The sequence below is a fragment of the Rhinopithecus roxellana genome, chromosome 9, assembly GCF_007565055.1.
Source record: "Rhinopithecus roxellana isolate Shanxi Qingling chromosome 9, ASM756505v1, whole genome shotgun sequence".
In the NCBI taxonomy this organism is placed as follows: Eukaryota; Metazoa; Chordata; class Mammalia; order Primates; family Cercopithecidae; genus Rhinopithecus; species Rhinopithecus roxellana.
The window spans coordinates 72,352,805-72,368,433 of NC_044557.1; the positions used below are offsets into that span (position 1 = coordinate 72,352,805).

Genomic DNA, 15,629 nt, shown 5'->3' on the forward strand with positions numbered 1-15,629 from the left:
TCTACATTTAGTGGCAAAGCCTCATCTCCGATAGCCTGTGAACACAGCTCTATCTTACACCTGCTACTTTATCTTATATATTATGTTACATTTAAAAATTCAACACTTTTCAAATGTGTAAATCATCTCCATTTTAGAGTCAGAATAAATTATGGCAGAAATGGTAATACATGTGACGTAAGAGACTTTAACCTGCACTGGTATCTAAACTTTAATTTTAAGGACAAACATATACATGATCTCTAAAGTACTTTTATATTAAAAATAAAAAGTATGGCCGAGTGCAGTGGCTCACGCCTGTAATCCCAGCACTTTGGGAGGCCGAGGCGGGCGGATCATGAGGTCAGGAGATCGAGACCATCCTGGCTAACATAGTGAAACCCTGTCTCTACTAAAAATACAAAAAAAAATTAGCTGGTCGCGGTGGCGGGCGCCTGTAGTCCCAGCAACTCGGAAGGCTTAGGCAGAAGAACGGCCTGAACCTGGGAGGAAGAGCTTACAGTGAGCAGAGATTATACCACTGCACTTCAGCCTGGGTGACAGGGAGACTCTGTCTCAAAAATAAAATTAAATTAAATTTAAAAAAAAGGTATGCGATTTACAATCTACATATAATATCCATTGAACATGCAATCAACCAACCACCTACTGTGCTGTAAAAAATTAAAACTACTTTTTTCATAAATCTTTAACAGAGACAACTGAAAAACATATACTGATTATAGACATACAAATGGAAATTACACACAATCTCAACAGTAAGTAGCTCTCCCATTTCAAGAATATGAAGTCCGGAAAATGGATGACACAATGATTTGTCAAGTCAACTGGGTATACTTCCATTAGGAAAAAAGTCAGAATCAAGCAAAAATCAAAATCAGACAAGAAGACTTAACAAGACAGAAAATAAGACAGCAATCTGACCCTATAGCAAGTGAAACAGTAAACACAGTACTTTTGTAAACAACTAAACGTCATCATACTACTGAGTAGTTTTCTTTTCCACAGGCTGTCTCTGTTCAAAGAAAATAGTTCCATAGGCATGATGGTTCTTGCTGGGGCAATAAAAATGTTCTAAAACTGGCTTGTGATGGTTGTTATCACTCAGTTAAGTTACTAAAAATTACTAAACTATAAACAAACTCTTCTTGGACTTTAGAGTAAATCAAAGCAGTGGCATCCAACTATATTAGTAATCCCTATATTTTTCACTACCACACTTTTGCAGTTTTAAAAAACACACAAAAAGTTTCAACTATGTCCTTGAATCAGGTAGCACAAATTAATTTTTAAAAATTTCAACCCTTAAGTACTAATCTTTCCAGTCTTCTGTATGACTAAATGGCAAGTATTCATAAAGTGCTTCTGCTGTGTATGCACTTCACTGTCTTGGTTGTCCTTAAGGAAAAGCACTTGTGCAACTGAGAAACAAGATGAACCAGCTGCTTTTCTAACAGAACGCTATTTTTACTTGAAAGAATGGCAGACAAACCAAAGCTATTCAGACATTCAGACTTGGGAATTTGGTGCAGACATTTTCTAGAAAATGAAATGAGCCTGTCCTTCAAGAAAAACAAATGATAAAAATTAGAGCTTTCAAGAAAAACTAGAATTTTGGAAAATTTGTATCAGCCACTGGGAGCTTGAAAGTTTTCCAATACTTAACCATTTCTATGGGTTTGATAGTGATGTTAATGAATGTGGTTTTTCTGGTGTTGTATAATGTCAACACACTGGAATACCTGCATAACTTACTGGACCAGTAAGTATTTCCCAAACAATCAATGAATGATACTATAAAATCATGCATGGGTGAAAGATCCATTCCAAGTAGAATACCAGTATAGCTTAGGATCCCAAAAAGTTTAATGACATGGTTTCAGATTCTACATTACAAACAACCTTTTAAAAACTACTTTTTGTTGAGTTTTATTGTATCTGTACTTCTTATTGAGTTTTACTGTATCTTCAAAAAAGAATATTCACAATTATCGGAAAAGGATATTATTAGTAAAACACATCTTTCTTTTCCAATTACATGCATGAAGCTAGGTTTTTCATCTTACAGTTAAAACACATCACAACAGACTGCAAGAAAGCAGGCATGAAAACTCAGTTTTCAATTAACCCAGCAACTGAAAGTCTGCAAAAATGTAAAGCAATGTCACTCTTCTCAATAATTTTATTTTTAAAGTTACTTTCGTTAAAATTCTATTATGTGTTAAATCTAATCAATTTACCATTCATTAATGAGAAAATTTTTTATTTGTTTTGATTTTTAATACAGTTAAGTCCTTACTTAACATAATCGGTATGTTCTTGGAAGCTGCAACTTTAAAACCAAATAACACTCTTTCATTATGAAGCTGATGAGAAAAACAAATGATTTCATTATTCATTGTTTTGCTTACAGTTGCATTTTCCAAGAACCTAGAGACAATATTGAGGACTTACTGTATATACCAAGAGATAAAACTAATGCAAAGAAAATTACATTCAATAATTCTTTTTTTTTTTTTTTGAGATAGAGCTTTGCTCTTGTTGTCCAGGCTGGGGTGCAATGGCGTGATCTAGGCTCAGTGCAACATCTGCCTCCCAGGCTCAAGCAATTCTGCTTCGGGCTCCTGAGTAGCTGGAATTACAGGTGCCCGCCACCACGTGGGGCTAATTTTTGTACTTTCAGTAGAGATGGGATTTCACCATGTTGACCATGACTGGTCTCGAACTCCTGATCTCAGGTGATCCACCCGCCTCGGCCTTCCAAAGTGCTGAAATTACAGGCATGAGCCACTGCACCTAGACTACATTCAATAATTCTTAATAGTGTAAATGGGTTCCAAGAGCAAAATGTTTAAGAACCATTGGCTGGTAAAAATACTCCAAATATAATTTTAATGTCATTTTTCTCTTCCTTCCAAATATCCAGTGGCTTTTCAGTGTATATCTAATTAGAATGTTTAAGGAGGAAGGCTTTACTGGATGTTCAAATAGGGGATTTTTGCCCCACAGAGTGAGGATATATTCCCATATGCACACACTTTTTAAATACTGACCAATACACTCATCAGGACCCAGAATCCTTTTAATGGAACCATGTAAAAACAAAGCAAAACCCCCTAGGATGCCTCCCTCAGTTAACCGATCTGATAATGCCACATATGGTATTTCAGATTTTGGAAGACATCAGCCAAGTGTATAGTATTTCGTTTGATTTAGAATTTTTATTATTTCATTTGTTATATGAAGCCACTTTCATTTCTACAAGATAAAACGTAATGAAACTATAAAATCTTCATTTAGATGAACAAATAACAACAATATGAACTAAGAGTGTTAATGTAGGGCTGGGCCCAGTGGCTTATGCCTACAATCTCAGCACTTTGGGAGGCTGAGGCAGGTGAACTGGTTGAGCTCCGGAGTTTGAGACCAGCCTGGGCAACACAGCAAAACCCTGTTTTTACAAAATAGAGAAAGATTAGCCAGGCATGGTGGCATGTGCCTGTAGTCCCACCTATTTGGGAGGCTGACGCAGGAGAATGGCTTGAGCCCAGGAGGTAGAGGTTGCAGTCAGCTGAGATAGTGCCACTACACTCCAGTCTGGGCAACAGAGCCAGACATTATCTCAGAGAAAAAAAAAAAAAAAGTATTGCAAAATTTGCCCAATAATACAGTCAATACAATATAACTCATACCATGAAGCGACTGCTAAAATTGCTATTGCAATCTTAGGCTATATTAGTAAAAGCGTATGTACAAGTAATAGGAGCTAATATTGCCACTGTAATCTATAAAGTTTAGATGACAATCCTAGAATAAAATTTCAATTATGAAGATCTAGATTGTAAGAATATGAATAGAAATTATCTAAAAAGGCAATCAAAATACTAAAGGGTCTGAAAAACTATGTTACTTAATAAAACTAGAGATATTTAGCCTGAAGGAAGCAGAGAGGAGTAAAAAATTATCTTAAAACATCTAAAGAGTTTCCATGAAGCAGTCTTGTTTTCTGTCATTCCAAACTAACAAGAAATAACGGGCAGAAGGTATTTGAGTTCCACTGAAGAGTAAAGTTTACAAATAATTTCTAGCTAACAAAAGAATGGTCTAGTTCATAAGCAGTGAATTTCTCATTACCAAAAGATTAAACAAAAGCGGGTTGACAGAGCAAAGATGATATAAAAAGATTTGCAGGATGCACATATTCAAGTAGTATGGCCTAGAGCCTTATTTCTAAAACTTGGATGTTTACATGAGTTACCTGGGATCTTATTAAAATGCAAATTCTAACTTTAGTTCTAGGGTGAGTCCTGAGATTCTACATGATGCCTATGCTGCTGGCCCAGTGACCACACTTTAAATAGCACTTTAAAAGGCTCAGGGTGCACTTTGTCAAACAATTTACTTAAGAGTCGCATGCTTTTCAATAACAAGCACATCTATTACATGAAGGAAAAAAAACAAAAAACAAAAAAACAGGTGACAACAAATTCAAATGACAGAGAAACGTATATTTTAAACAATTCCATATAATTTTATCTAAACAGAGCCAAAATTACACAGTGAAATAACTTACTGTGGCTGATAAAGGAAGAGATCAATAATATTATCGCGACCTTTGGGGTGATTGAAGAAAACAAACAGAGACCAGTGAATGAGCCATGTTCTCTGTTGAAGAGACTGAAGTGGAGAACTCACAGACTAAAGGATTTAAAAATGTACACATAAAAAATATTAATATATAAGAAACAGGCAGGACAAACATCACTAACTTCAAAACTGTAATTAAAAATGAGCCCTTTCTAAGGCATGCACGAGGGTCATTATGATCAATGTCTGATCCCCTATGCCTTCTCTCTGCATGATCCTTGATATTCCAAATTATTACCCTGTTTATAAAGACAGATTCAGTAATGTCCACTGAAGACATTCTAATTTATAAACTCTAACAGAAGTTATAAATTATAATCATTTCAGAAAACATTTTAAAAGCAAGAATTAAACTGAACATTTCATAGTAAGTGGTTTAATTAGATAATTGTAGATGAAAACTGTCTTCTGCATAGGACTTTCAATAATAGCTGGCACTAACAGCATAGTGTCATTTTGACTGGCATAGAAAAAAAGGACACAGTAACTGTGTAACAGAAATGAAGGCTACGTTTTTTTCTCTAAGAGCCAAAAGAAGTTTGACAATTTCGTTCAAGGACAGTCAAACTAGTTAAGCCACTATGATTTTTGTAAGGTCAACAAAAGCTAATTTGAAATTTTTTTTTATTCCCAAAATGCATAGTGTTTTTCCTCATCAGAAAGGGTGAAGGATACACAGATATTTCAGAGAATAACTGTGAAAAAGTCAAACTCACATTATTATCTATGGTCTCTTTTAACCGTGTAAGGTCTTCCATGGCTGCATCCCAATTCTGCATTAAGATTTCAGAGGCCAGCTTTCCCCAGAGTGAACTTAAAGCATTTCTATCTGTTGCTGGAACCTGTTTAAGAAATCATAATTAATTATATTGTGAATATTCTTGAAGAATAAACTTAATGTATGTTCTATAACCATGTATCCCTCTAGCCTACTAAAAGACCTATAGCTCTCTACACAAAACTGTAGTTATCTAAGTCCTTATTGGATCACACTGGTTTGTTTCAAAAAATCTTTGCTAAAAATACTCAGGTCTTCAATATTCAGTCTAGATAAGAAAATAAAAAATAACTTTTGTAACTAGGAAACTGCAGCATCATCTTACTATAACCCACTTTAGATAATTTATACACAACTAATCAAATTTCAGGCACCTAAAACTTCAGAAACCAAGTTAGATTCACATGTAATTTGTCGTTAGAATGAAGATGTGGAAAATCAAGACTCGTATGAGTCTCATTTACAATGTAATGAGAAATTATGTACAGAACCAAAAAATATTTCCAAATTATGACACAAATGAAGTCAGTATGGAGAGAGGGAGACAGGGAAAAAAAAAACAGGCCCACTGATTAACAATTAATAGTTACTGAAGGATTATGTACTGAGCAATACAAGTTGGTGTTCTCCTGTAATCCTAACAAAAACCCTCTATTTTTTATTCCCATTTTCAAGACGTGAACTAATACATAGAGTGTAACTTGCCCCAAATTACACTTCTAATCATGAAACCTATAAATTTTACACCACAGTCTTAACCCAAAAAAAGAAGGGACTAAGGGCCATCCCTACCTCTTCTATCCACTGGTAGGTAGAACAGTCACAAACTCAAAACATTCATGATGATCAGGCTAACAACAATGAGCAAAGCTGGATTCCCTCAAAACAAAGCAGTAGAAGTAGGTAAACTGACTCTGAACCAATCAGATGTGCTAAAGCAGTAGAAACAACTAAGGGTAGTAGAGGGGGAACATTTCTACACCTCAAGATAAAATTTCAATTTTAATTTTTTACAGAAGCACTTTTACGTAATAGTATAAATATCAAGTAGATACCATAATTACAAGTTAAATTCTACGTGCAGGATCAGAAATCCGATCAAGAATTCTGTCTCTACCACTTAACAGCTAGTTTGTATTTTAGCTTCCTCACTGCAACATGGGGATAAAACCCACCTCAGTTGCATAGTTTAAGTGACATGAGACATACAGAGATTACAATTATCACCTGATACAGATTAAGAACTTGGTAAATATGAGTTATTAAAATCATGATGAAAATCATTGCAGAGATAGGTATACAGATTTACATATATTTACATATGTAAATTTACATTTATCTATATACATATTTACAGATATATAATCTAAACATTGGGGACCACAATACAAACTCAGTCTATATTGAGATTCTTCCTTTCAAATGTACTAAATAACATTTGGCACACTCTTAAGAGCAGGCAAATAACACTGGGACTAGATTTGTAAATCACATTTTGAAATATATCCATGACACTTCTGGTTCTAGTTATTATCACAAAGTATATCCACAATACAACTTGTACATGTATATTCATAACACCTTTATTTTTAATAGACAAAAACTAAAAGTAATCTAAATGTTCATCAACAGATGAATACATTAAAGAGACCATGGTAAATTCACAGAATGAAATACCACTGAGCAATAAATAAAATCTAACTTCTGATACACATGATAACATGAATAAATCTCAAAAACTTGCTGGTAAAAATAAGCCTAACACATACATAGTACATCATTCCACTTACATACGTAAAATTCTAGAACAGGCAAAACTAATCTACAGGGACAGAAAGCAGTTCAGTGGATGCCCAGGACCATGGGTGGAGTATGATCAGAAAAAGGGTCTTTCTGAGGTGACAGAAATATTCTTTATCCTGATTTAATGGTAGCCACACAAGTACACAAATGTTTCAAAATTCATTGCAAATTTAAAAACTGGTTTATCAAAATCCATAAAATAATTGTTCTAATTACAAAGGATAAAATGTTTAATTCTTATAAAGGACATCTGAATATTAAAATATATCATCAAGTCAAAGATGCTATCAATTTTAACATACATTTTTATTTTATGTTTCCAAAACGAAAAACCCAGTAAAGACACTTTCTGATTTCAGATGCTAAAATATGAAAAACTATGCTTGAAAATCAGTATTAAATGCACAATTCTTACAGTGACATCACAACAGGGTACATCAGAGGGAAATTTTCAGTCACCAAAAATTATCATTACTCATACTATCTTAAGCCTCAAGGAAAAATATTTTTAAATGAAGTGGTATATACAAACAGGAAATACATTTCACATCCTGAGGGAGGGAAAGATATAGCTCCAAAAATATAACAAATAGTCCTAGGAACTAAAATCACTTTTATTTCAAAGAGCTGCTGATTAAGGGAATGGGATATATTATGGAGCCAGAGCAAAGGCCACAATGAAGGAAAATTTTAATAAAATAATCAATAGTGCTAATAACTTTTAAAGCAAACGTTTTCAAAAATTCCCACCAAACCAGTTTCGTCATTTTCACAACCAAACAGAAGTTTCACAAAGAACAGAGTGTACCTGAACAATCCTCAGTGTATTCTAAAATCCACAAGTCTTTTTCACAACCAAAGAAGTTTCACAACCAAACAGTGTACCTGAACAATCCTCAATGTATTCTAAAATCCACAAGTCATTTTCTTTTTTTTTTTAAAGGGCAGATTCTAGGGTCACACAGCTTTAATTTATACAACACTGACCTACAATAGGTCATTTGGAGAGTCAAATTCTAATCTCAGATCATAGTTACAATGGTTCTTTCATAGCTTATGTTTCCCTAACCATAGATTTAAAATAATCAACCACCAGAAAAGTATTTAGAAATAAAAAAAGGCCACTGCAAAAAATAAAATTAATTAAAGTAAAATACTGACATTTTTCATCCCAAATCCAAACAAGATTTTTAGATTTGCTATTAACAAAACCTCAAACAAATACACAGATCTTATGGTAGTGGCTATCTAAATCAAAAGAAAAAGATATCTATTCTTTTAAGCTTGGCACTGTTAGCCTGCCAATATGCCAATAGGAAGCAACAAACTCTCACCTAACACAAATGTTTTGTGGCACAAGACAGGACAAAAATTTAAAAATGAATTGAACGTAACTTCTCAGAATTTCCAGTAACTCTATGTTGACAGTTCTTGATGTAAAACATATTAATTTAGTGTTTATATCACTGTATTCAATCACTTAATCAAAGTATCATTTGAGTTCCAGCACAAGATATGTTAGGGGCAATGCAAAAGTTTAAAACTAACCCCCCAATTTTTTAAAGACAGGGAATTAACTTGTATCTTCATATTTTTAAAAAGTAAACACAAAAATTCACCAAATCTACAAGTACAAACCTGTCACTTGTAGAAATTTTCAGACTAATATAAAACCATACTACATAAATATAATGATACTATTAACACTAGAATGTGTTATATGTGTTAGAATAAAAGCTTTTTGTAGCAGTGTAGCAAGTTTTTTAATCCTCAAAAGGTTCATGTGTACTATTCTGGCTAAACTCCATGTCATTACAGTTGGCTCTTCATACCAACCCGCTTTCAAGGGTTGATATGCTAGAAGAGTTTCAATATCTGGATTTCCAGCAGTTACCTTAAGTTTCCGTGTCTTAGCAAAATGGCACATTCACTCACTGACCAGCAACAATAAATTTACTGTGCTGGAACTCTAACATGACACTAAATCTTCATTCTCAAAATTCACTCCCAGCATTAACAAATGATATAAATAACCAACTCTTTTCATGTACCTGTAATCATACCAGGCTTCTGAGTTTACAATCCTGGTTTAAGCTGTTTACATTTCCAAAGTATTCAACTTTTGCTCTCCTAAATCCCTCGTAATATTCAAAGTAAAACTGATGGAATTTTTTGATAAGTTACTACAAGTTTAGCATCACTGATTACCTTCAATGCACTTGCAAGTGAACCACAGCTAATCTGTAAATTAAGAATTCATCTACAAATGGGAGCAAGAAAAAAAGTTGTTTTTCTTAAGCAAAGTTGGAAATAAACAGAAAGTCTTTTTATTTAAAGGATGGTGGAGTTTCAAAAAGTGAAGTTGTCTATGCAATTTAAGTGTCGAAATTACCTGAATCAGTAATACTAATCTCTCCCTCCCCACAAAATGAAAATTTAATTTCCTAGAAAATAACCACAGACAGCAGCCAAGAGACTTTATTTTGCGACATGTGGAGCTAAAAGTGAAGAAAAAAGCAACAGAAAATAAAGGCAAAAAGAAACTCTTCCAAGGCTGGAAGACAAAAGGTCTCTGTTTTAAGGTCTTTTCCCAACTTCTAGGATTAACTAGAAAATCTTAGACAGGCAGGGTGCAGGGACTCATGCCTGTAAATCCCAAAGCATTGAAAGGCTGAGGAGGGAGGATCACTTCAGGCCAAGAGTTTGAGATCAGCCTGGGCAAAATAGCAAAACTCCATTTTGGAAAAAAAAAAATTAAAAATTAGCCATGAGTGGTGATGCATACTTGTAGTCCCAGCTACTCAGGAGGCAAGAGAATCTCTTGAACACAAGAGTTCAAGGCTGCAGTGAGCTATGATGGCACCACTGCACTCTAACTTGGGTGAGAGCAAGATCCTGTCTCAAAAAAAAAAGAAAAAAAGAAATCTTAGACTTTAAGTACCTACTTACTAATCCAAGGTGAGTAACAAATTATAATTTCTCAAATGAGAGGCTAGTTAAAACAAGGATGTTTTGATAACTGTAGAAGGCACTTAATACACTTTCCTAAACAGAAGACAGAGTGAAAACAAAGTACATCAACTTGAAGGCCTGATTTTTATTTACTTCGTTTATGTTTTTTGAGATGGAGTCTTGTTGTCACCCAGGCTGGAGTACAGTGGCACCATCTCGGCTCACTGCAACCTCCACCTCCCAGTTCGAGCAATTCTCCTGCCTCAGTCTTCCAAGTAGCTGGGATTACAGGCATGTGCCATTACACCCAGCTAATTTTTGTATTTTAATACAGACAGAGTTTCAACATGTTGGCCAGGCTGGTCTCAAACTCCAGACCTCAGGTCATCAGCCCGCCTCAGCCTCCCAAAGTGCTGCGATTACAGGCTTGAGCCACTGCACCTGGCCAAGGCCTGATTTTTAATTTGGCTTCACACAACTCTCCTTCTCTAACAGAAGCACTAAATCTAGAAGCCTGTCAAATATAAGGTAACAGGATACTTCATGGTTAATAGTACCATTTAAACTCATCTACACCCCACGTAATGAAGAAACCATTGATCTTTATATTTTAATAGCTGAAGGCACAGGTAACTGGAAAAGTTACTACTAAGGCATAAAATATTTCACATATCCTTATGATTCCACAGTTGTTTAGAACAAGTTCAAGGAATATACATACCATAAAGTATTAAATCAGGAATAATGGATTTACTCAACAATATTAAGCACCTACAATGTGCTACTCACTGTGCTGTGTAATATTGTAATAATAAATCCATTACATGATATGATTCTGTTTATGCTAAAAATCATAAAATTGTTCCTACTTTTGGATTTCAAGGACAAGTTAAATCACCCTCCAAATTTTGAGGCCCTGAAACAAGGTTTCTGTTTTTCAGTGGTTTTCTTTACTTTTTTCTCTTTGGCAAATAACTGTTGAAAACTTAATGAACAGACCCAAATCTATATACACATTTTGAAGAACCAAGGGAATCCTACAAAAGACAAAAAAAAAAAATCAGGTACCTATACTTACCAACACTCTAAAAAAATAAAGATACTCTGCAGCTCCTGAGTAATTCCCACATTCGTACTGGAATTTTGCATATCTGTAGAGTGTATCTAAATATTCCTGCCTAAACTAAAAAGAAAAAAGAAAAAAGATTAAGTTTTCTTTAATTCAGAGTTTTAAAACCTCATTGTAATTCATAAGTCTTTGAGGTCAAAACTATGAACGTTTAATTCACGAACTTCTAATGTATATTTTAAAATCTATCTCTGATTATGGTATTTATTTTTGGCGGCAGCTTTTGGGAGACTTTCAAAGAACTGACCTCTGGAGCTATTTAAAGAAGTAAACTAACGGGGGTTGTGCTGGGGGAGGTGGTTTCAGGATGAAACTGTTCCACCTCAGATCATCAGGGCATTAGTTGAATTCTCATATGGAGCGTGCAACCTAGATCCCTTGCTTGCGCAGTTCACAATAGGGTTCGTGCTCCTACGAAAATCTAATGCCTCCACTGATCTGACAGGATGCAGAGCTCAGATGGTAATGCTTGCTCACCTTCTAATCACCTGCTCTGTGGCCCCCTGGTACTGGTCCATGACCTGGGGGTTGGGGACCCCTTAAATAATGAATTATATGCAAAGCCTCATGCTTTGAGTTAACACAAGGGAAATGAGATTGAGCGATGGTTAGGAAAGCTTATAACATTTCTTTATTTGTGAATCTGGGGACTTACAAAGACTTTGATAACTTCAAAGGCTATTGTGTTCCACAAGGCGGCCAAAGTATTACCTAATTCTATTGCTCAAAACATTTCTAATTCAAATTTAATTCTATTTGCCTTACTTGTTAATCCATAAGAAAAGGCATACTATGCCCTATAATATATAATACTTAGCTTGCTGTTGGCACTAATATAAAATGCCAACAACTATTGCCAGATATTACAACTCTGGAATAAATAAAAGCTTAGAGAATTTCTGTTACCTAAAGGTGAGCTGTAAGCACAAATTTTCCTATCAGCAACAATTTATAAAAACTGAAGTTTTAAAAATAGAACCAGATTTTATAATTAATAAATTAATCTGGAAATTATATTCCTAGGCCAAGTCATGAGTCTATCTGTACAAACCAGCCTTTAGTCAGCATTATTAAAACATGACAACTTTAAAATATTTTTAAAACACTTACACCATGCTTGTCTGCCAGGTAGTCAAAGAGCATCCTACCATCCCTAAATAATAAAAAACAAAAATTACAGTATTTTAAAGGCCACAGAAAACAAAATAAGCATATCCAACTTCTAAATTATTACCTATGCAAAGTCACCTTAAATAAATATGTAAATGTTATAAGACTTCCAGAATAAAATAAGCAGGACATTACATGTTTTGAATATAAAGAGTAAGTATACAAGGAGAGCTACAAACTTTAAAATTCACTTTCAGATGTCTTTAGTTCTAATTGAAAATTAGTGTTGTTTCACCACAACTAAGGTAAGGCCTTTAGAAGTCTGTCAGGTAATACAACCAGAAGATTCTGACTATTTCTAGTAAGGTCAGTAGTCTACTTAGTGGTAATCTATTGAGAATGGTTTTTGCTCTCTGTGGTCAGATTTCTAACAGATAATATAGTCTAATTATAGAGACTGATATAAATGTACCATGTACAAACTACAAGAAACTAATCCTATATACAAATTTTGTCCCCTCTTCCAATCTGTTAATATTTTTCAAAAGGATGATTCTGACAAATTTACAAGATTAATAAATCATGCCTGGCTGGCCACAGTGGCTGATGCCTGTAGTCCCAGCACTTTGGAAGGCTTTGGGAGGCTGAGGCAGGTGATCACCTAAGATCAGGAGTTTAAGACCAGCCTGGCCAACATGGTGAGACCCAATCTCTACTAAAAATACAAAAATTAGCCAGGCATGGTGGCGGGTGCCTGTAATCCCAGCTACTTGGGAGGCTGAGGCAGGAGAATTGCTTGAACCTGCGAGCTGGAGGTTGCAGTGAACAGAGATGGCACCACTGCACTCCAGCCTGGGCAACAGAGTGAGACTGTCTCAAAAAAATTAATAAAAATAAAAAAATCATGTCTCATGTACATGACAGCTATGCTACATACCCTACATAATCATTAGGTATAACCAAGTGCCATATTTAATTTTTCTTAAATTAGCTTTGCATTATCTTGAGATGCTGACAGACTGGTAAAAGACAAACTGATAATAAAGACATCAAGGGACAGGGGATATAAGGGTAGTTGCCCACCTTATGAGCATTTTCGTTGTTATTGTTTTTTGAGACGGAGTCTCACTCTGTCGCCCAGGGTGGAGTTCACTGGCGTGATCTCGGCTCACTGCCACCTCCGCCTCCCGGGTTCATGTAATCCTCCTACCTCAGCCTCCCAAGTAGCTGGGATTACAAGCATACACCACCATGCCCAGCTAATTTTTGTATTTTTAGTAGAGATGAAGTTTCACCATGCTGGCCAGGCTGGTCTCAAACTCCTGACCTCAAGTGATCTGCCCACCTTGGCCTCCCAAAGCGCTGGGATTACAGGTGTGAGCCACTGCACCTGACTGCATTTTCCAAAACGAAAACATTTTCTTATCCTTCTCACGAGAAGAAATATGCCATAATGTATCTTGGGGAGCACAATTTTGCTTGAAGATTTAATGGGGCGAGATATGTCCCCATAAAAATTAATATAGGTGTATTATAATACTGAGTATGAAATGTACATGAAATTCCAACACAGAAGAACTTCCACAAAAACTGAACATTTGCAGTGGATCACAGTGAATAACTTTGTATTGCACTACTTACACCACTCACGTATATAATTACTGTCCTCTGGCTGATTATTTCCGGGAAAGTGTTAAGTATGATACTATATGTTCAATGAAATTTAAAAAGGGGGAATTGTCAGAAAAAGGTTTTCACATTGAAAATAGGTAGTTTGTAAGTATAATAAGATTACAAGTTTTTAACACATGATCCTTTCATTTATCTCAAATTCAGTACCTATTAAGCTACAAGGATCCTCTTTTACTAACTGGTGAACATATCTACATTCACCTTATTCATACTTTGATCCCATAACTTCCCAGTCTTAGAGTGACTGAACTACAACATTCTAAATTTTCTGTTGCAGTCTAACAACTGGATTATTTCAGGTGTCCCTTTGTAATCACCTACATGTGACCTGAAGATCTAAAACTACTTATTCTAAAAGCATACAAGTAGTTTAGTATAATATATAGCTCCGCCTATGCATGTAATGTGTGTATATATATATCTCTGTGTGCGTGTTTTCCCGCATATAGTCATCCCTTGGTATCCCCAGAGCATTAGTTCCAAGACCTCGCCTACCCCCTACTCACCAGCTCCCTCAAATACCAAAATCTGCAGGTGCTTAAGTCCCTTATGTAAAATAGCACAGTATTTGCATGTAAACTATACACATCCTCCCATATACTTTAAATCATCTCTAGATTACTTATACCTAACGCAATGTAAATATCATATAGTTGTTGTTATACTGTAGTTTTATTTGTATTTTTTATTGCAGTATTGTTATTTTTTAGGTTCTTCTCCTGAACATTTTCAGTCTGTAGTTGGTTGAATCCACAGATGCAGAACAGAGAGTTGACTGTATTTATGTGTAGTATATGTCATAGTATAGTATAGTATAGTATAGTATAGTATAGTATAGTATAGTATAGTATGCTATAGTATGGCACAGTAATTGTGTATTTGTTGCTTTTCTAAAAATATCTGGTAACATCTTCACAAATCACAAAGGAAAACTTAAGAGCCAATCTCTAAAAATTTGGTTTAAACACATAGAAATTAAAAGTATAGCATGGCAAAATATCCAGCAATTCCTCAAGTGAATTCATTGGTAGCTAGGATTTATCTCAAATGACAATATTCAATTTTAGTAAGAGATTTTATTTTTAAATGTTTCTAATAACCCAAACGACTTCTACCCGTGACATGTACTAAGTCAGAGTGAGGCAACATGCTTACGAAACAGTAAATCTATTTCCAGGTAAAGGGAAGTTAGTAATAAAATAATCTTATCAGCTCAAAACTACCCTCCTTGGGCTGGCATGGAGCTTGGAAGGGTATGAAAGAATGTAGCCAGTAATAAAGTGAGCTCAGGTTTCTCTTATAACGAGATACACCTGTGCTCTAAGGCGCTAGGTATTGCTCAGGCACAGGGTTTCTTTTTTATTTTTTCCCGAGATGATGTCTCATTACATCACCTACTTTGGAATGTAGTGATATGACACTGACTCATTGCAACCTCCACCTCCTGGGCTCAAGCCATCCTCTGACCTCAGCCTCCCAAGTAACAAGTAGCTGAGACTACAAGCGTACACCATCACG

The 15,629-nt window shown here is 35.2% G+C and overlaps 1 protein-coding gene across 3 annotated transcripts in view; it reads right to left on the reverse strand.

Annotated features, from left to right (window-relative positions):
- EIF3E (eukaryotic translation initiation factor 3 subunit E) overlaps nt 1-15,629 on the reverse strand; it is a 45,596-nt gene that overhangs the window by 21,943 nt on the left and 8,024 nt on the right. For all 3 annotated transcript variants that reach the window (XM_010370811.1, XM_030937473.1, XM_030937472.1), the window contains exons 4-7: nt 12,420-12,462; nt 11,259-11,363; nt 5,364-5,489; nt 4,574-4,698 (exon numbers count right to left, since the gene is read on the reverse strand). In XM_010370811.1, the coding sequence (XP_010369113.1) occupies nt 4,574-4,698; nt 5,364-5,489; nt 11,259-11,363; nt 12,420-12,462 (399 nt within the window). The remainder of the gene's footprint in view (nt 1-4,573; nt 4,699-5,363; nt 5,490-11,258; nt 11,364-12,419; nt 12,463-15,629) is intronic.